Source organism: Lepisma saccharinum, chromosome 13, assembly GCF_977018435.1.
Source record: "Lepisma saccharinum chromosome 13, izLepSacc3.1, whole genome shotgun sequence".
NCBI classification, from domain to species: domain Eukaryota; kingdom Metazoa; phylum Arthropoda; class Insecta; order Zygentoma; family Lepismatidae; genus Lepisma; species Lepisma saccharinum.
Window position 1 is genome coordinate 4,705,955 of NC_139241.1, and position 22,999 is coordinate 4,728,953.

Below are 22,999 nucleotides of genomic sequence, written 5' to 3' on the forward strand. Positions count from 1 at the left end.
CTCTTTATCCCATTTCATACACTTTACACTAGTACTAACCTTCCAGTTACTAACCTGTTCTCTCTAACTTTAAGATCTTAAAATCAATAATTGTAAATCTAACAAAAACATTTTACCCCTACTAACACTATTATATGTAAAGCAATGATTATTCTGGTCTCCGAATAACCATTCGTCCCTTTTCTGAAAAAAAAAAAAAACAACAGATAAACGGGAGAATCCGGAAAATATTTTGTACAGAACGTTAACTATACCAGGCAGTTATTGTAATTTCAGTATAATATTGATTTAATAATATTTTAATACATATATTTCCTGCAGCAAACTTCACAACATTTGGCGCCTCTGGTTACGTATAATAAACAATCATGTGTGCGTAGTTGTAGATCTTTGGCGGTAAATCTAGGGACCGAGAAGGACGGCGAAGGTTGACGCTCCACGTGGAAGCGTCTGACCGGGAACTGACCTTCCAAGGGGACCTCCATCACGCACCTTTGACATTGTGGACGTTCACGTCAAGGTGCGTAATAGGGGACACCTTGCTCCGCCTACTAGAATTTGTGTCTCAGCCAATATTAACGGTCTTGGAGCTTCGTCTCCCTCGTGGTTCGATCCCCGATGTCGCCATCGTCTTCAACCGGCTGACGAGGGAAGTTGCGGAGGACCCTCTCACCTCCCGTGCCTTGGGTCATCGCCTCGAGAACCGATCCTACTTCTCCCAGGTTGAACACCATATCAGGTATGAGAGTGTCTACTTTGTTTTGTGCCGACTCTGACTATTACATGTACGAACTGACAGTGCGAAGTGTGCGTGTGGTGGTTGCAAGAGGTTCGCCAAGTCCTCCCAGAACGTCAGCAGAGTGTGCCAGGGATCCTGGGTTCGATAACCCGTTGAGGTACATATTGGTTCGTATCCCACTTTAAACAGTAATTCGACTAACGAAACATAACAGTGGACTTGGAAACTTTCTCCGATTGTACTTGTCTTTTGTCCATGTTTAAAAGTCCACTTTCCTCGCCGGGCATCGAGCCCGGTAACCTCTTCGTTACAAGGCCAGAATGTTACCACTAAATGATCGAGGAAGCCACACACTCCTTAGAACTAAAGAAGTAAAAGAACTTATGTTCCTAATTCTATGCATCTCATTACCCAACTTGCGTTTTAATATTGTTCTCCTCTTTTGTACTTAGAGAAAAATTAACATTTAGATACACGATTGATTTGGATTCGAAACGTAATCCCTGGCGTCATAGCTATTTCGATAGCTGAACATTTGAGAATCAGATCAGTCGTTCTCAACCTTTTTTTAGTCCGGGACCCACCTTGAAGCATATTTATACTTCATGGGATCCATAAGCATGGGCGCCGGCAGAATTACTTGCAGGTGTGCGCCCCCAGTGTACTTTAAAAAGTGCTCTTTTACGCTTCCTTAAACAAATTACACATACTTCATTCTAGAAAAGTAAATATGTAATTGAAAATACTAATTTATTGCAATCTGACCTTAGTACGTGTCAAGTCTATTTCTGTACTTGCTTTGCACTCAAGAGATGAAAATCCCTCTTCACACAAACATGAGGTGGAGAACGGTATGAGCAACTTTAATGCCTCATCCGAGAGATCAGGATAAAGATATGAGAAATTTTGTTCAGTCTCAATCTAAATAATTCAAATACGGCTGATATCACACTTGAACGCCGACATCTCGCATATGGAATTGATAGCGAGACACGACTCAAACCCTCCGTGAGGGGGAGGAAGCGACACACGACTCAAACCCTCCGTGAGGGGGAGGAGGAAGCGACACTTTGGCACAGCGCGCCTGTCTGCGCACATCGGCAACACGTCACTCTCTCAAGTGATGCCAACTCTATCACAATTTGAGATTCGTCGGCACCTAACACCCTGTGTTTGGCATAATGGGGGAAAATCTTATCAATTTGCAAACTTGCTTCTCTGGGTGGGAGAAATTCACTTCAAAGGATGATATTTTGAGGAATTAAAAATAAAATTATGTCCAGATCTTATTTCTGGTCCGGGGACACGTTTTCCTAACATCACCCTCTCTTCTTCACCTTTTGTTTCTTCCAATTTTACCTCGCGAGGAACATTTCATGGCAAGAAATCGGTAGAAAGTTGTAGGCCACAAATAAAACGAATGTTCCGCTTTTTAGTCACTAATCATCTCAAAAGTAGATGCATAACTTAGAATTACAATAATTCGATAATTATAAAAATAAATTAATAACAGTAAATACATTATTATTATAGATCCTAGCATAAGTTATAAGCATTTAGCAAATATCGACAGAATAACAAAGGGTGCCTACCAAAATAACAAATCCAAAATTCTTGAACATTTTTAATTTTTTATTAACCTTTATTTGTACGGCCCCTGCTTATTAGGTAAAGTTGGAAATTATCAATTAACAAAATAAGTATTTTTTTAATGGAAACTGCTACCAAAAGGCCAGTTAAGATGAAAAATGAAGCTGTAGGTAACAAGGGAATTACAGTCGCTTTATCAATTAATGCATCCTGAACTGCATTTGGCAGACTAGCAAGGCTCTGGCGTCTGCACTCGCAGCCAGTAATAATCTTATATGGGGCTGCTGACGTCCCTATATATTTGTGATGGTCCATTCATCCTCATCTTCGCGATTACCAATGGGGCAGAAAAGGGAATTAACTACAAGGTTCGCCCATAAAAAACCAAACTTTTTTTTAAAAAAACAAACACAAAAAAACAAGTAATTACCTTCAAATGACTTTATAACCTCAAAATAATCTCCAGAGGAGGGAATACACTTTGACCAGCGTTTGTACAGGTCTTGGAAACACTGCTGATAGTCACTGACAGTAAGTGTTCGCAAAATACGCGTAACATTTAGTTTAATGTCCGCGACGTCTTCAAATCTTCGCCCTTTCATAGCCATCTTAAGCTTGGGAAAAAGGATAAGTCCGGAGAATATGGATGGTGATTGATCACTGTCACTGAATGCTTCGCAAAGGTATTGTTGTACAGACAATGCGGTATGAGGCTGTGCGATAGAAACCATTGACCAGACTCACCGAGGTCCTTCCTAACCTGCTTCATCCTGTTTCTGAGTCGATCAAGCACTTCCTTGTAATACCACTGATTGATTGTTTGATTTTCAGGGACAAATTCATGGTGGATCCGTCCTTGGGAATCAAAAAATGCGATCAGCAGCACCTGTCTTAGTAGACATCCGTGCTTATTTCTTTACGCTTTCACGTCCACCTTTGAAACGATTGTACCAGTCATATACCTGGGTTCTTGATAATGCCGCATCACCATACACTGCCCGTATCATCGGTAACGTTTCGATAAACGATTTACCCAATTTGTAACAAACCTTTATGTTGTAACGTTGTTCCATCTTGGTGCGCGTATTTTGTATGCCGCCTGCACCCGACCTGCATCTGACGCACGCTTGCCCCGATAGAGACTGCCTGTAACATGCACCGACGGGAAGTTTTGATATAGCTCTTTGCAATGTTGCCAGAATACGGTACCTTCTAATTTGGTTTACAGTTCGGTTTCTTTATGGGCGGATACTGTACATCAAGCAATCAATCTTTGTGATAGCAAAAATTCTTGACTTTCATGACCGGCAGCCACCCTGAAACGGCACTTTTCTTATCGGGGGGTTGGCAACCCTGCTCACCGCTCTAACAAAACCACATCAAATGGAACCTGCCTTCTAGTGCGAGAAGTAGCAACGCTTTCATGCAAGGGGGGGAAAAATGTACGTAACAATTATCTCTACTGTGTTACGAAAGGGGTGGAAAGATTGCAAATTCCTAACTCATTTCCCCGCACGTATTGATCCCACGGGTTATGCAACACTCATGACAACATAGATCACGAAGGGGGTTGCACTCGAACCCCCTCCCTCCCCCGCACCCTTACGCAACTCTGCCACGTCAACTTGACAAGGCGGGCGAGGGGGGGGGGGAGTGGAGTCGATGCACGCACGTTTTCACATGTAAAAATATAAAAAGAGTGGGGAGGCTTTTGCACTGTCACAGGTGTTGCATCGGGACGCTAACTGCTGCGTTGATATGAAGACTGAACATAGAGAGGGGTGTCCTTGGACATCACAGACTTTGCGCGAGCGGACTCGGATCGAGGGCTGCTCCGAAACAAGGTGGTGGAATAACACGAAATGTTGGGACCATGGCAACGCAATTTCTGAAAATTATATATACTTGTACCAGGGAAAGGATTTATATGTAAATAGCTAAATACATATCTTCATATTATGCTAAAATCAGTGTATTGTATTATCTTTGCGAATTGTAGCACGTAAGCTCGAAAAATGTTATTTTCATTTCCCATTTGTTTACATACATTAGGTTTAAGCAGACATATTACACATTTTGGTTATTTTACAATAAATTTCAATATTTTCAAACATTTTCTGACATATATTGCATGTTCATGCTATCTCTATATGGTTTCCCTCCTTGTATCAAATACTAAATGTTTTCTGTTCTGCTTATTTAAAATCTTCATAATAGACAATTGATCTGTTATTCTAACAGCATTGTCAACAACGAGAATGCAAGCTTAAGCTATCGTAACAAAATCCGTTGCATATTTTAAATATACTCCCATTACTTCACGCGACATTGAACGCCGTTTTATTTGCCTAAGTGAGCTGCTTGCTTAATGCCATTTTTCACAATTCTATGTCCATATTTAATTTCATATTTTCATCAAAATAACGAAATGTATATTTGCATACATACCACATTTTTGGTACATACAATCCGTCCCCTGCATATGTCATAGGGCGCGGAAGATAACAAAAAATATATTTTCTTTCTTAACCTTGAAAACGATGCTAAACATGATATCACTCTTCACTTACAACTAGAAAACGCTTTTATTTTGTATTATTCGGTTTTTAGGTAATTTTTAAGTATTTTTTGCCGTTTTGTTGCATTTTTCTTCACATTTCAGCTTTATTTTTCTCCTTCCCTGTTTTTTAGTGAATTTTAAATGCATTCGCTAGCATAACTTACATATCATATGTAATACTATATATAGTTAACTTACATACATGATTGATCTTGATCGATGAAAGAAAACGTAAGAGAGATGACGTGCATTCGTGTTCATTAACATTAAGGAATTTATGCAAAGCGATGAGATTTGTACACGACAAATTACATGGCCGATAATGAAAGAGATGTATAGTTCAACAAAATATTTTTCCATGAATGAATCCTGCGAATCTAATAAACATATCAGAATTCATTAAAAAGCCTGTTCAGCCCACCTTTTCTTTTAAATGTTAATAACAACAGTAGCTATTCTCCAGCAACGTTCTTCAAATCGCTCTGCACACTGTCATATGAGAACAAAAGAATACCGATAACAAGTATCGTGCGACGCGAAAACTAGCAGATGAGCCAGTACCACACAACTAGTCAAGAGTCCAACTGGAAAATCCAGCCTCCTGGAATTCAGGCATAAAGGTTTGTGGCTAAGTACGATACGTATATCGCAAATGCAACTCTTCGTATCCTTAATGCAGAATGAAGAGAAACGAAGTGGAAATGGCAAGGACAGCAACGTCAAGTATTTCGTGCTCGACTGTCAAACTAATCGACGGGCGTCGAGTACCTCCCAAATTTCTGATGTTTGCGGGAGCAGAGTGAAAACAATGCTCGGGGTTGCTTTCCAGATGGGGGTAAAGAAGCCTGCCGTTGGATATTCGCCGTAAATAAGTGAAATCGGTTGCGAGAGGGAATGGCGGTGGCTCCTAGGAGCTCCGGGGACGGCGATCAATACAACAGCTGCCTGCCAGCCACTACAAAGTTTCGGCCGATCAATATCTCAAGTGACGGAGGGGGAGCCTCCACAGAGTGTGTCACGGCGCCTTCTCCGAGGCAACGCAGTCCGCGACCTTCACTTGCGAACGGTCGGCGTTTCAACTTCTCTGTGGGCGCCGGTGTCGCAGGACTCGCTGGAACCCGACGACGACGAAACTCCAAGTAAAATACGTATCCCAATTATTTATTCCTGTTCGTAACACATGGCACACAGTACAGGATTTGAAGTATGTGCCATTTTAACTGAACGGGGTCGTACTTGAACCGGTGGCGGATCCAGAATTTACATTTGGGAGGAGTGAATTTCATTCGAGTACCTCACCACACTAGCCCACACTTGCACTGTTTTACATGAACAATATATAGTAACGAGACTTCCATGTTCTAGAGATTGTTTTGCAAAAATAGGATATTTTTAAATCCCCTTTCGATTCATATGCAATTTAAACTGGCCCAATTCTGATTAGCCTATCATGAGCATAAAGTGGACTTAAAACATCAAAACGTGTTCTCCAGACTTGTTCAACTTGGTGATGAAAGAGAAAATTTGAATCTTTAAAAATATTATGCATAATAATATATCCAAAAATCTGGCAGTTGGGAGTGTCCCTATCCGCGCCCGACTTGAAATAAACACAAGGGCGTGTTTAGAGGAGGTCCTGCCGGTCCGGAACCCACCCTTCCTAAAAGACTAACCAAATCCAAAATTATAAGCAAAATACTTCTTGCTGCCGTATAATACGAACTTCATTCTACCAGGCTCGCACTAATGTGCGTAATTTACGGCCAAATTTTCGACTTTGGCGCACATAAAGCATACCCTGGATGTTATGTGACATCTGACTTTTACATTTGTCTTGAACTGTCTTAGGACTGTTTCTTACGAGCGCTCTTTATCTTTGGACAATTTAAACGACTCTAAAGCACAGACAGTTTCTTCGGGAATAATAAGCTCCATACTTTCAGTTCAGCAGCTTGCTTTACTTTTCTCTCATTTGTTGAAAGAAACAATAATATTAATATTAATGGAGTGCTTATTCAGAGCATGAGGATTACAGCTTTGATCATAGTGACATTAATTGATTAAGTTTATTTTACTTCGCTTTTCTGCCACTTTTGATTAATCGCGAAGATGAGGACGAGTGGTGATTTTGTGACATTAATGAGGGGGCATTCAGAAAGACCTTGCGTCGTAGCGCGCTGTGCTAACCAATCCGCCCGTGATTTTAAGTACCAAATATAGGTAATGGAAGAAAAATCTGTATAATAAGAATGCCCTTGCGAATGTATTTTAGTGGAACGTCGTGATGAAAACGCCTATCGTGTGTTTATTTCTATAGTAATAACCAGAAGAGCTTCGAAAACACACGAATTAAATAAACACCTACACAAATATTTTGTAGTACATTTTACCGTACAGAAAAAAAATGCTTCGACATTTAAATTTTAAAAAAAACGTGGGGTTTCCTGCCTCTTGCAGGATGAAGTTTGTATTTTCAAAATTTCCTGATTTTTCTATAACTACTTCACATGAATGTAAATTTCTAGTTGCCACGTGAAATTCATGTCTCTTCCTCAATTGTGACGTTCAAAAAATTGTTTAAGTTACACATATTATACAATGAAAATTAAATGTTTGACTTCCCTAATAAAGTGGCGGGTGCAGAGAATGATAGAAGGACGTAAGGCACAAAAATGATTCAACGTAATAGTTAAGATGAATTATCGTCAAAGTATACCGGTTTAAGTACGCGCAATTGTTGGACTGTGCTTAAGCAAGTGTAATGTTATGTATTTGCTTGTACGTGTGTATGTGCAAGGACAAAAATATGTATGTGTGAGTGTAAGTGTGTGTGCCCGTATCTATAGGTTAGATTACCATTCTTATACTATGTATTTTTTTTATTTCTCTAATTTTTATATATTTCTTTCTCTTTTCAATATTCCACATTCAATTTTTTTTGTAGACATGGTCAAGTGGAGGAAAAGGCTCCACAGCCTTAACTTCGCCATGTAAAAGAAGACGAAATAAATAAATAAACAACGAAAATTTGGCGATCCCTTTTCAGATCTGCACAACCTTTCCTTCAGAGGGGAGGAGGTCGGAAACAGGGAAATTTCTCAACGTCCAGAGATCCGGAACTACAAAACCGCAAGAGTGAGATCACAACAAGCACCAGGAACTTAGAACAAAATTTAAAGTTCCGGGAAACTTTTCCAGGTTAAATCCCGCTACTTGGCGACTCCTAGCGTCTAACCGAGCAGAAAACCTTTAAGAAATATCATTTAACATACGACAATACTGACAGTATCTTCAACAACTTCACTCATTGATAGCGCTCGGAAGTTGACGACCTAAAAACAAATTTCGCTTTAAAATCAAAACTTAACTTTTTCATAAATTACAAGAAACTGGTTGCTTCAACAAAACCCATTGTTTGATGCTTCAGACTACTGAATCAAAAGAAAATAGTTTTACTTCCAAGGTTACATAAAAAAAAATCGCAAGATTTTTCTGTGTTAAGTCGTTCACCTCCTTTCAGTGAGCCTTGCACAATATCAGGAGTTCCCAAACTTTTTCGTTCCACAGCGCCCTTAGTGTTTCAAGATTTTACCGCGACTCCCAAGTCAGAATGTAGGCCTATCTAACACTTGAAACGCTCAGTTAGTGCGGCTAGGTTGCTTGCCTTAGGTTTAAAAATAAATACATATTTCAAATTCAAAAACATTTTACATGTAAAAAGTACTAAATAAGCACATATATCGAATAAGTGTCGTTTCAGTGAAAATATTGGAACATTTCGCGGAGCCCCAGGGCGCCGCGGCGCACACTTTGGGAACCACGGCAGTAGATTATATCTCTTTTGTGTTCTGACTAATTTTACTTTAAAACCACGGATTACAGCGATAACAGTGGCCACAAATAATTATTTAAACCATTGCGAAAGTTTACAGTTAAAATTAATGTTGTGCTTTTCCATTCACCGTATTTTCGAATAATGGCAAATCGCGAACTTACTAAAAAGGACCATGTCAGGAAATTTACATGTGTATGTTATGCCAGCAAATGTATTAAAAATTCATGAAACAGCGGGGGAAGAGAAAAATACAACTCTCAAGAAGAATGCAATAAAAACGGCAAAAAATAATGAAAACATAAAAGCCAAAAATAGGCAAAATAAAAACAATGTTTTCTGGTTCTAACTGAAGGGAACCGGACTGATATCAGGTTGACAGTTTTTTTTAAAGGATCAGAAAAAATATGATTTTTCATCAACTTCCGATCCCTACTGACTAACTATCCCAAGCATATTACACGCTTTCGTTTAAGTATTATGTCATGACCTTATACAGTGTCTTTTTCGCTCGAGTCGCCCGCGGAACGGTGGCCAGCTCAGCGGGAAGTAAGATCGCGTCTGCCGGCATTTAGACCCACAGCTGTAAGCTGAGTTGCCACTGGACGCGTCAGTATCCATATAGCTGGTGTCCAGTTTGCACGGGTTTGTGAAGTTAAGGAGTTAACAAGTGTTTTAGCTTTTTTTGTTTTAGTTTACGTATTACTGGTGCTTTTCTGCAGTCTAATAATGCCAAGCTATGCATACAATTTGAAACAAAGCATTTTTATGCACGACTCTTACGTCATTACGAATTCTTGTAAGGAAAATTGAATACGTTTTGCAGCAAATTCCCAGATGTTCCTGTTGCACACGGAGTCAGTGTTCGGATACTTGTGAACAAATTTAGGTAATCATGGTCTGTTCTTGATAAGAAGCAAAGGGTAAAACGGCGTGTGCTTAATGAGATGAAACGTTGAAGTATGATCAAAAATCCCTTCGGTGCCTTGCACAAGAAACAGACATTTTCATGACTTCTGCATTGCGAGCTACCAAGCTTTGAAACCTGAGGCCGTACATATGTGAATGCAAGACGACTACATTTCCAAAACCTCTTGTAACAACAAAATACGTGCTCAATTTAATTGTAACTCCATGTAATTGTAAGAGCTTATTTCATTACATAGCTGGTGGTTCATGTTACGCGGATGTTGCACCCAGTTTGCCGGCAGAAACGCTTTCACGGCCCGGCGCGCTTGCCGCCGCTCTACGGACGACTCGACAGTGAAAAGCACTGTGTATACACACACGTTATGCAGACTGGATACACATTTCACATTCTACACACACGTTATGCAGACTGGATACACATTTCACATTCTAAGTAATCTAATTGTATTACTGTTTTCCTTCGCTTGATAAACGGTTAAATTGAAATGCTTTGTCTTCGTAACCTTAAAAAGCCAGGTCACATACCTTGCATACATCCAGTATATTTTATAAATGAATCTACACATATGCGTTGAATATCACATGAAGTAATTGGTGGTAAGTATATTTAAAATATGAAACGGATTTCACTGGGAAAGCATGAGCTTGTACTCTTCATTGTTGACAAGAATGTTATACGAACAGATGCATTGTCAAGATTTACAAGAGTAACAAAACCGACAGGCTACAGATGAACGGAATTCCTTTGGCATTCAAGACAAGGTAAAATGTAGTAATATAATAGCATGAATATGGAGGAAATATGTTCTAAAAACTGATGGGTGTAAAAATATGCAAAATAAATAGCATGTTTCCACAACAAGATTACAAAAGATACTACAAAACAACATTGATTTTAGCATCATATCAAGATGGGAATTTAAATATAAATCTGCTCCCTGCTTAACAGAAAAGGCCTAAATACAAAATCTGATTTAGAATAACCACAATTTAAGTAAAACCAGTGCAAATACGCAGAATCGATTGAATGAGTATAAACAAATTAACGTTACGTGTCAAGTTACTGAAATTAGTCAATACTTTTAGAGGCATTCCACGAAAAGTGGTCCTACTCCATGTGAATAACAAAATGAATTAATATGGAAAATATTGTCTTTAATTGCATCAAGGTTTACATGCATATAATTTGCACATTTCACCTATAAAAGTTACTAGCACCTGCAGCCTATATGCTTCACAGACAAATGAAGTCAAAATTTGGTACATTTTTAAAGCGTCACTCACGTAACACACTTGTGCTAATGTTTCTCATGCATTCAGCCTATGTCATCAAACTCAAGTTCTTTTTTTCATTTGTTAGACATCACAAGTTTTTTTCATTTGTTAGACATCAAATTCCATGATATCAGTTCATTATGAATATTTTAATGCAATATGTCTAGAACGTTATTTTGTGTGTAAAATGTCACACACACACAATGCTGGAATGCCCCTTTAGTTTCAATGCAAAAAAATATGATGGAATAAAATATTTCTCACATAAAAATTTAGTTAGAGTAGTACGAGTATGTATGAAAAATACCAAGGAAAAATTTAAAAGTTGTGACAAACAGAAAAAAAAATCCTAGCAAGGAATCAAGTAATTAAGAGTGTCAAGAAAAATGTACATATTTATCCTCGCAATAGGTAAAGTTAAGAGTTCGAAATGAGGATAGCTATCTCCGAAGAACAAACAGAGCCCATATGGGAAAAGGCGATATAAAGTCTTGATACACACTCTTATCTCCATTGATGAAAGTGTGTTATCGAAGTTCAAATATCAAAGCCTAAGAACTTCCTCAACTCCTCCTGGTAGAATTTGTTGTTTTAAAAGGATCAGCAAAGAAGCATTGAGAAACTGATACTGTCCACAGCATCTACAACAATACGAGCATGAAAATAATAACTCCCCTCGCAAGGAACATCATATTACAAAGTACCCTATCCTTTTTCTGAAATAACCAACCCATCTCCTTTCAGCGTTTATTACAAATCTGTTGGTTCATCTAAAATTGAATACTGCTCTCGGATCGGGTCTATGTCACGTCCCTCAAATTCATGCAAGACTGAATTCCGTTCTACATTACCTCTTGCTCATTGTCAGTCACAGAATTCAACCAGGCATGTTTTAGAAGGTTGATGTGTAAAAATATGCAAGTCTCTTCACTGCATTTAATCTTAATTATGCTGTAATTTCTGTTGTAAAATGGCTAATGAAGTATTTATTTCTTTACGTTTTTTTATCAAATTGGAGTTTACAAATATGTGTAATATTCATTGAAAGTACAGAGATGGAAACTATTCAAAGGATTAAAATTACTAACAAAATTATTACAAACCATAGATAAAATACAATTTTAAAACCGAAACTGTAATTTCAATCCTACGTCGAACATTTCTGTAGATAGTCTTCACATCATTTTATTGAACACAAAACTAATATTTTGTGGAGATAGGATACGGCGTTCATTATTGTACAAGTTTAATTTTGTACTAAAATATAGTTTAGTGGACTGCAAAGTGATGTGGTAACATAACAGAAAGCAGAAGAATGTATGGCCCTCAAAAGGTAATACTTAACATTTTAGGATTTACTGAAAGCCAATGCTCAAGAAATCCACTCGCAAGCAGATTACTTTGTTTGAACTATAGTAGTCCATATACTAGGTTAGAAAAAAATAATAAAAAGGATGACCATTTAACTGAAAAATGTTCCACCTGATGAGAGAAGTTATCATGTTTACCTCAAAATGCACTCATGACAAGAAAACCCCAAAAATGACAAATTCCGCTCACGAAAAACAACTAACACCTTGACTATTCTGGATTTTGCAGGAAACCTAGGTCAATCGGAATGCTTAAATGACTGCTCAGAGAATTCTTCCAAAAATAATTGGAAATTGGTATTTGATAATAGGATATAGTGTAGAGGTAATTTCCACTTACACCCACAAGCCACTGGGTTCTCTTCATTATGGAAGAAAAAGTTTTGTCTGAGACTAACATCAATGCCACTACTATCAGTACAAATACATATACAAGAGCAAGTGCTTTCATACAACACACATCCAAAAACACTACAAAAAGAGAGTGCACGGTGGAGTGGTTAGAATAGTGTACTATAAAGCTGGGATATATATGTTCAAAACCTGGGGAATTCATGTCTCATTGAGTTTATCCTTTCATTAAATTCACCCTTTTCATAGACCCTAGAAAGTTTACAAAGCAAAAAATGCATATTTTACAGAAAGAGGAGACTGAATGGATGATATTTAGCTTTCATCTCTCTCTGAATACAATAAAGTGAGAGGTAATTTATTTACTTACTTTAATGAACCCAACAGGCTGACCCACAATCATCGTTTTTCAATTTTCTTTCAGTCATCGTAGCTTAAAAAAAGGTAATTAATTGTGTGGTGTTTGAAGTACCTATTTCACTTCACTGAGCCTAATATCTTGACTGAATAATAATTTCAATGCTTAAATAAGTTATCAGATATCTTAGCCAATTAAAACTTTCGACTACAGTTCTGCTTTCTGGCATATATTCATTACTTAATAAAGTTTCATTTGTTAGTCACAACATAACTATTGCGGTCATTTAAATTACAAGCACACAAATTTAGACACCTATTTTCTAACCATTGAATTCACAAAATGTTAAATCTGCTATATTAAAAGGAGTGGTATTAATTCACTACACCTGGCCTAAAGCACATTCTTGAACTCTGAAAACTAAATGCTCATTTAGCGTAAATTCTCAAACGAAATTAAGCATCATGCGCTGGTTCTAAGGTATACTTGCTTCATATACTGTAGCAGTTGGTTTCTTTATACAACTCATTTGCAAAAGATATAATTCAACCTGTATTACTGGACTGTGTTTTTAAGTCATATTTTCTATACTTTCACACAATTTTTCATTAGTCTCAGTGAAGGTGAACAATTTTTTAACTATGGTTACAAAGTGTGAAAAACTAGTATGTATACTACACTGCATGAAAGTCAATAAATTTCAGGACTGTTTGCGGGTTGAAGAGATACAAATTTGCACAAGAAAGACTTTGCCCCCCAAAAATGAAGTAGTAAATATGTTACTGTCTGCAGAAACTGACATAACTGCTGAATAAGGTAAGCACATACTTCAACAGAGTCAGCAAAGTAGCACTTGATTGTATTCTTTACATAAGATTAAGGTGATAAAATGTCTATTGGATGTATTGATACTTTGCGAAAGAAAATACCTATCATTTGTCTTATCCTAACAGCAAAAGCATACTGGGAGTGGTAGAAAAAGTTACGTACACACTTGCATCATTATCCAAGCACAATACATGTGACAACTGCAGAGACTAAAATATGCATGTGTAGAAAGGTCTAACAATATCTGGTATCACTCAGTGTCAATTACTAAGTCATTCACCTTATGGTATTTCTTTACAGGGTAGGATTGCCTTAGGTATTGCTTCAATATCTCGAGTAATGAAATAAAGATATGAGACTGTAAAGTGAAGTATTCCATGTTTAAACTGCCCATTGCTGTACAAAACGTTAACAAACAAAAGCAAAACATGCCTTTAAATCCCCATATTCCCAATACATTTATTTTCATGTTCTGTAGCTATTGTTTATACTACAACCTAGTGTACCTAACTTGTTTTTCATAAGCAATAGACATGCGTGTGCAACAACTCATTCAATAAGATTGCAAGTATAAATCACGCCATTGATACTTTTGCAATCATTTTATACAAACTTAAAAACCCATTACTGAAACATTGCACTGAATTTAGTGTAAGAATATTTTGCAAATAGAATACTGTAAGTGGGCTCCGTCTGTTGGGCTTTAAAAATAAAAATAAAATGAAAAAACAGGGGCATGAATCCCATGGAAATATCAGAATGAGTTTTCTTCTTTTTGCGCAATTAGAATATAATTCATCTATCAAAATATTCAATAATTATGCTTCAATTTTATCGTACATCTATTCAATATCTATTAGGTATATTATCAATATTTCGATACAACTCTTGCTGTTCGGTAATACTAATATGTAACACACTGCGACAGCTTCAAGCTTATTGTCTCATTAATGAAATTATTAAATCTGTCCGATGTTAATCCATCCCACAAGCGCCCAATACAAAAGAGAATTTTGAATTTAATCTTTCCACAATGTAACACAAAGGGTTGTGAATAGTAGTTTTCTTTTGTGGCGGTAATAGCGTGAACTACCCTAGCAAACGACTGATAATAATAAAACAAATAGAATTTTCAGAAAGACAAGCTTCGTGTTGACACAGTATTTTCTTTATTTACGACTTTGTTTACATGGCGAAGTTAAGGCATTAATGCCTTAGGTAGGGTATTCAAATACTACAACCTGCAAGGATTTGATTACTGTTTGATCACCGATCTTACAATAATTTGATATTCACATTTTAGCGTGAACACAAAATGGTGTGCTCAAGATGACGGGGGTTGAAGGGTACAACTACCCCTCTCTTTGGTTCAGCTTTCATAAAAAAGGAACATCAAATGCAGGGAAAAGATTTCAAAGTATCACAAGGAATTCTACTCCACCTTTGTGCGCGGGGGGGGGGGGGGGGGCTGATGGGGATACATCCCCTCTCTCGAAATTAAGCAGTAAAGAACTCGGGTTAAATGCATCCACCCCACGTTTATCATTTTCTGTAGCTGAACAACTTTTAAAACGAAGGTTACGTGTGGTGATTGCGAAATATTTTATTGCGTATTCGGCCACTATAACGTGGCTATGTAATATCTCCCCTTACAATTCTAGTTCCCTCTGAAACAAAATCCTGCGTACGCCAGTGTGCCAGACAAGCACCATGTTACGATTTCTGGCGCTCACGTACCACTCCAAGAGTAACGATCTACACGTTTTCATCATACTTGCTAACACTTTCGATGAAGACCCGTACCGCATAACTAGGACCGTCAAGTTCTAGTTTTATTTCCCCCTCAATTTCCACATTATTTTTTATTGCAATTCGGTGTTATTAAATAGTGTCATTTTTACATGCGTCTTTACCGTTGCTTTTATGATTAATATTTTCACATTGCTTTATTTCTGGAAAATTGAGACAAAGTTTAGTTTTAACGACAAAAAAGTAAATTTAAGGCTTACCTTTCTGAGAAATAACCAAATTTCTTGCATTTGGAAAACTATTTCATCTCATCGGCCACTAAATATACAATAAATACTGAACCGCCAAACTGCAATAAATTACGCGTGACAAGCTCTTTAATCGAACTTTCACAGCTACACTAGAAATAACAGAACTCATTGCGCTTCAGGTAAACTTTGTATTACATGTTTCGTTAAAGTGCGAAATTCGGTGTTATTCTGAAAAAATGGCGCAATTCGCGTTTCAAAAACATCTAAATGTGGCTCCTTAACCTACACAAATTTATTTTAAAGACTTTTTTGTGCTTTCCTCAACTTTAGGGTGTTATCGTTAAAACTAAAACCTCACGTCCTTAGGCATAACACATCTCCCAAGTTGTTATGGTGCATCAGGACAACAAACAATTCCCTCCCCCCTTTACTTCCCCTGCAATGCCACATAACGGGGATCATTGCCATGTGACTGGCGATTCCTGCACGACGAGTGAAAACAAAAAGGCTCGCACAGAGATATAACAGAAAGTGAACTCGGGTCGTACTCACGTGAAATTCCCAGTGGCTCCATAGCCAGGCAGTCCCGTGGGAAAGGCATGGAAGTCTGCCGCGAGGAGGCTCACCATTTTGGCAGTGTTTTCAGATCAGGCTGGTTGGCCTCCTCACGGGTTCTCTCTCGCTCAGCTTTGCAATGGCGAGGTCGGCAACACGCAACAAACACTCGCACAGGTCACCATTTTCCTTTTTTTAAAAAAAAAACAACGAAAACTTCACCACCAACAACAACACACAGCGCACGTTCACACAACTACATTCAGCTCGATTCCCCTTCGGTCTGTTACCGTAAACATGGCGGTGTCATCGCGTCTCATCCCTCCGCGCATGCGCACCGCGCCGTTCCACCCCTCCGCAGAACGTGTTTCCGGCAGGCGTATTATCCGGCGCCCCTGACGGATTCAATGTCGCTCCTACAAGAACCCAGGCAGATGGTACGAATACGAGACGGTGGGAAAAACTGCTCCTTCGACCGAACTTGCACTGCGAGCTTATGTGGAACGAGAGAATTTCGTTTTCACTGGCAGCGCCGAGAGCCCACGTGAACGTTTATTTACGCGAACGGCAACTGTATTTAAAGAGCAAAGTTACTACCACGTATACAACAAACGGGAAGAGGGAGGGGGGGAGTCGCCGAACCAGGCCAGTTATATAGGTACGGGGCCAAGACCACTGGCAATGCATTTGTTTACATCCTCGAAACCGCCTCGTGGGACATTTCATCTTGTTGCCAAGCGAGGTAGACAGATTTTCTGTTCAATGGAGAAATTTAGTGTGCTGGGATGGGACTATTGAAACATTTGGAATTCAAACAATTTATTGATGTGACGTTTTTACCTCGCTTTTCTGTCACTTTTAGCCAAACGCAACGATGAAGAGATGGATATAAGATAATTTATTGGAAGTACAGTCACGGACACTGCCAGGTTGTAATGAATACATTGACTTTCAATGGAATCTTTACAACCCGGCAGTGTCCGTGACTGTACAATCCCAAACATGGGACAGCGTACCCCCTTCCAACACAAGCCTTACACAGGATTATACTGACTATGGCGCCAGAGCCTCGTTGACCTGCAACATTCCAATTACCGGATTGTACAACGGGCGTCTTCTCAAAATATTACCCCCTTACAATATCAAACACGTTTTACATACCCATTAGAATTACAATTACTTTGGTTGTTTGCCTGCTATAAAGGGGGATGGAAATAAAAATCTTAAGGTATTTTTAATGGAATAAAAACGCTAAATTTCTCCTGGCTGTTCAATGAAAGATATTAGCCCAATTTCAACGAGTTTTGTAAAAATTCACGCGTGTATGTATAAATATGGACCCCACGCAGGCAAATGGTTAGCTCTATAGCCTTTGGTGCGTGCGGTCCCGGGTTCCATTCCCGGTAGGAGTCCTCTCATTTTCAGTCTCGAAAGTCAGAAAACAGCAGCGATGGGACAGGATGCGCTGACCACGCGTCACCCAATGAGAAGCTGCTTGCTTGGTAGGCCCCTGACTCTCCACGGAGTTTAGATGTATAAATATAAAATGTTACATTTAATTGCTGCACTGTTTTCTACTGCAACAGTGCATTTTATGAATAATAATAATAATAAATAAATAGGTGCTGATGTAAAGATATCTTGTATATTTGCATGCCCCTCCAGCCAAGTTAGAGGAACAGTGTGAAAAGCATGGATCACTTTGCAACCACGAAATTCCATAACACGCATCCAATCCACATCGCTTCGCTGTGGTTACCACAGCACGCTTTGACGTAAGCGGTTGTGGAATCCCGGTCTGGATGTTCTTTGTGATTGTCCCTTCATCAATTTCATCATATCATCACGCATTTTCATCGTCACGATTGCCCGAAAGTTCAGAAAAGTGACTGTAAATAACAAAATCAATCAAATCAACCAACGTCGGGCGTTCATCGAGGCATGATTTAATTTACTCTCTAACCTTCTTAAACCCGAAGGTTTGTGGCTGCAGCAACATAAGCCTTCCATCTGTCCTTATCCTGGGTAAGATCAATCCAATCTTTTCCATCCTTACCGATTTCCTTTAGGTTCGTCTCAACGTTATCCCTTCATCTTCGTCTTACCATCAGGTCTCCGAACAAGAATCCTCTAAACCCCTTTCCCATTCGTGCCACATGGCCTGCCCTAATGATGTCTGGAAAAATCGTGGAATACTCTGTCTACGAAATTGATGACACACTGAAATTATAATCTAGGAGTAGATTACTCGCAGACAACACATACACGTAGATCCATCGACAAAGGAACTCAACGCAACTCTCTCCCTGGGAATGTGCAGGGGAGAGAGAGTTGTCATGCGAGCGTATGAACGCTCCCACCTTGAAACCCAGTCCGCACGGTGGGGTGTCACAAGTGTTTTGACGAGGGGTCGACATATACCTGCTGCCAACAATCGCCCGAGGCGAAGTGGACCCCTTCGGTACTTTTCCTATGGTAGCCTCGCGGAAACAAAGGCTGTATTCACGAAATTTCTCCATTCAGGTTGGCATGTCAGCCGTTTCCCTAGCGTTTTGGTTGACTTGCACGAGTCGTGATGATTTATTAATCTCACAGCTTTCTGGTGGTGCACGATACTTTTCTCCCCCCCCATAAAAAAACATGCTACGGGTGTGCACTTTCTTGTACAGCCAAGTACAAAGATACATGATGGACGCGGATGGGGCTATTCATCGACCAATTTTCCCGTTTGTGGCGCCACCGTATTTATTTATTTAGTTATTTGCTTTTTATTTTTTTGTGGCGGAGATTATTGTCCGCAAAGAATTTCGTTCAACTATTTCCATGTCTTATTATTCACGATAGGTTGAACAAAAGCAGGGTCCGAAATTCTGAATGGCAAGGGGTAACCCCCCCCCCCCACCAACAATCTTGGCCTCAAAATACCCACACCAAAAATTTCCGGGTGGTTGGTTCTGTTATAACAATAAAAGATAAGCAATTAGTTTTGACTTCAAACATTCTTTACCAAGGATAGTATCAAAAACACACACAAAGTAGTGTGATTGTGAACGCATTCTCTCTCTCTCTCTCTCTTTCATATTAACAGATCTACACCTATAACAATATGCGCACAATAGAAGTAAAACAAGAATGAAAGACAAATAAAACAGTGAAATCTAATTGATTTTACATTATCGAAAGCAAAAACCAAACAAAAAATTGTACACAATAAAACTATTCCAATAATTTTGTAATTTATTGACATCTTTAGCCAGTTAGTAAATGCATTTTATGAGTTACGTTGAGCTGAGTTGGTGTTTTAAGTCCTCTGTATGCACAGTAAGGCTAATCGGGATTGGACCTTCAGTTTAAAGTGGGATCCGAACCACTATGTGCCTCCATCGGGTATCGAACCCGGGACCCCATGCTTACAACGCTACCACTGCGCAATCGGGGAGGCCCAGTAAATGAATTTTTGTGCTACCTTCTTATACATATATACACATCAATTAATTACTTGATTTTTTTCAAGTATTTAGTAAGTTCGTTTATGTTTAATAGCATTATAAATATGTATATAATAAAATAATAATATGTGTGTGTGTGTGTGTGTGTGCAGATTAAAATCTTCCTCTCCCCACCAATCGTCAGTGATTTCGCACCCTGAACAGTAGGCTACATTTCATAAGGAGTTGGCAGCATTGTTGTCACACGAAGGAAAATACCAAAATTGAAGATATATCCAACTCATACTTACTTGATTACATAGAAATCTTTGAAGTGTGAAAGACAATTTCGCTTTCTTTCGTCGCATAGTCAACTGTTATGAACATTTTCATATTTCTTGTCCAGTATATACAGTGGATTCATTTTTAATTCTAACTTGGATAATTCGAATTACTAGGTAATTTGAACAGAAGTTTATTCCCCCCTGAAACCATCTTTAATGACGTCATGTTTTTGTTAATTCGAACCTCTTTCGTGCCCCATTGGAGTTCGAATTAAAAGAGTGCACTGTAATTATGTATCAGTAAACTTTTTGTTGTTGTTCACTCCTTATTTCCATTCTTTCATTCATTCCTAATTTTGTAAATCAGTGTTTAATCAACAGAAATAAAAATATTAGTATGAATGCCTGTGTGTGCACAGTCTACTACCTAGTCAACCAGGGTTTCCAATTATTTGGAAAATCAACTTTCCTAATTATACGAGGGCTGCTGGAAAAGTTTCTGCAATCAATATGAAAAAAAAATACATGTGAAATTCTGAGAATGGCTTTATTGTTTTTCAAAGTATTCACCCTTAAGATCGATACACTTTTGCATACGTTCAAACCAATTTTGAAAGCATTTTTTCCACTCTGAAGCAGATACTTCACAAACCGTTGTTTGAAATGCGTCAACAGCTGCTTCAGGCGACACAAATCGCTCACCACGCATCTTATTTTTCATGCGTGGGGACAAAAAAAAAAAAGTCATTAGGTGATAAATCAGGTGAGTGTTCCTCGGCGAAAAAGAAAGGGATTCATAGGTAGAATTGTACCCTCGCATTTCTTTCTACTTCACCCTTAGGATGCCAACATGTGAAAAACATCTTTAACACTCGCGAACTAAAAGATTTTCATTTCAGATAATGTGTGTAGGGACGTGAAGTTTTCCTTTAAACGACACCGAAAAGTTGAGGAAAGCAAAATAAAGTGTTTAAAATGTATTTCGGTAGGTTAAGGAGGCAAGTTTTCGGTGTTTCGAAATCGCGAAATAACGCGAGTTTTGCAATTTTTCAGAATAATACCGAACCTTCCACGCAGCGAAATATGCAATATAAACTGGGAATAAAATTTCTTGTTGAAAAAAAAAAACCTACCTAAAGCGGTATTAGAACTGTCATTTCTAGTCTACCTGGTGAAAGTTCGATTCAAAAGAGATTGTCACGATTCATTTATTACTGCTTGAGGCAAACATGACTGGCAGTGTTTAACCTCGTCCTGAAAAGGAATTCGCTGGGTGATATCATTCAATAAACATTTCATATTTAGTGGCTGCCGAGTTGAAAAAGTTTTCCAACTGGAAGAAATGTCGCCATTTCCCACAAAGGTAAGTCATAAATTTATTATTTTTGTCAGTAAAACTAAAATTTGTCTCAATTTTCCAGAACTAAAACAATGAAAATTTTAAGCATGGAAGGAATAGTAAAAATGCATGTAAAAATAACAGAATTTTGACCTAAACCGCGAAAAATAACACAGGATTGCAGTAAAAATTAACATCGAAATTTAATTAAAAATAAAACTAAAACTTCACGTTCCTATGTGCCATCGAAGTTCTTTGTATCACTTCATCAATTAACCTTTAAATACTACAGTCATGTCTCAGACCGTGATGAATTTATCTTGTGCTTCATTTCTCGCACCCCTCGAGCTACAGGTGAACCCTTCTCCATACCTTTCAGTTGGGATGCTGGTCACACGCTGTCAAGTTCAGGAGGACTTGCCTTTGTTCAAATCTTATAAATTCTGTTTTCGGAGAGTGGCCCGACAGTCGTACCATAGTAGTTACGTGCATTTTGCGTTTCAAACTGATCATAACTCATTTTCAATTTCAGCAAAATATTACACATTACTTTGAAGTACCTCTCTTCGGACAGCAAAAAATTTTGAAATTTTAACAATTTGAAATTTCAAAAAAATAAAGGAGCCATTGGTTGCAATTTTTGACCGACTCTTTAGATAAATTACGTTACGTTTCGTTAACTACACAATAATAATTGAAAACTGCTTTCCAATATTCTTCTATAACCATGTCAAGTGAAACGCGTCAGAAATTGAAAATAGCAAAACAGCTGTTCACAGTTCACAATCAAAGCAACAGTCTGACAGACGTATCCATAGTAGTTATGCTATTATCAACGTGCATAGTCGTTCAGTGTGTCTACCGAAATAACAAATCCAAAATTCTTAACTTTCTTTACTATTTCTTAGCATTTATTTAATGCTTACTGATTATAGTTGGAAATTAATTTTTTTTTTTTTTTATTCAGTGAAAACGCCGTACCACAAGGCTGGTTAAGATGAAAACTGAAGCTGTACTGTAACAAGAGATTTAGACTTGCTTTAATTATTAATGCATGTAAAAATTAATGCTTCGGACTTCATCCTGGATGAGGAATGGCCACATTACTTTATTTAATATTTTTACAAAACTTCATGCATACAATTAACAACGTGAACAAATCTTATCCACAACTCAATACAATTTTAGATTTCCAAATATTCAATTTTATTAAATCTCAGTACAGGTATATAACAGTGTAAATTCGTTATACTGTAAAAAAAAAATTGCAAAAATTCTTGGCCACGGGCATGATTTCTTGACTGGTAGACACCCTGTAGTTAAGGGTCAACCTCTCTCCATGTTAAAACTGATAACTGACATTCCTTTAAAAACTACAAGTATGAAGTGTATGAAGAACAGCATGCATAATCTTTACCTTCCCTCCCCTTGAACTAGTAAAAAATGCATTCTTTGGCGCGAGGAATTTCGTTCCTGCGAAAGGGAGAGAGGAGAGCGTAGTAGTTTGACGTATCGCATGCACCCCCCCCCTCCCCCGGACGCCTACGTTCGAGCACTCCG

General features: G+C 38.3%; 1 protein-coding gene across 2 annotated transcripts in view; it reads right to left on the reverse strand.

Annotated features, from left to right (window-relative positions):
* jing (AE binding protein 2 jing) overlaps positions 1–22,999 on the reverse strand; it is a 145,965-nt gene that overhangs the window by 81,581 nt on the left and 41,385 nt on the right. Inside the window, exon 1 of one of the 2 annotated variants that reach the window (XM_083133811.1) lies at positions 16,386–16,660. The exons of the other annotated variant lie outside the window; for it this stretch is intronic. Coding sequence (XP_082989937.1) covers positions 16,386–16,462 — 77 coding nt within the window. The 5' untranslated portion in view covers positions 16,463–16,660. Of the gene's footprint in view, positions 1–16,385; positions 16,661–22,999 lie in introns of those variants that run through there. 2 annotated transcript variants of the gene reach the window in all.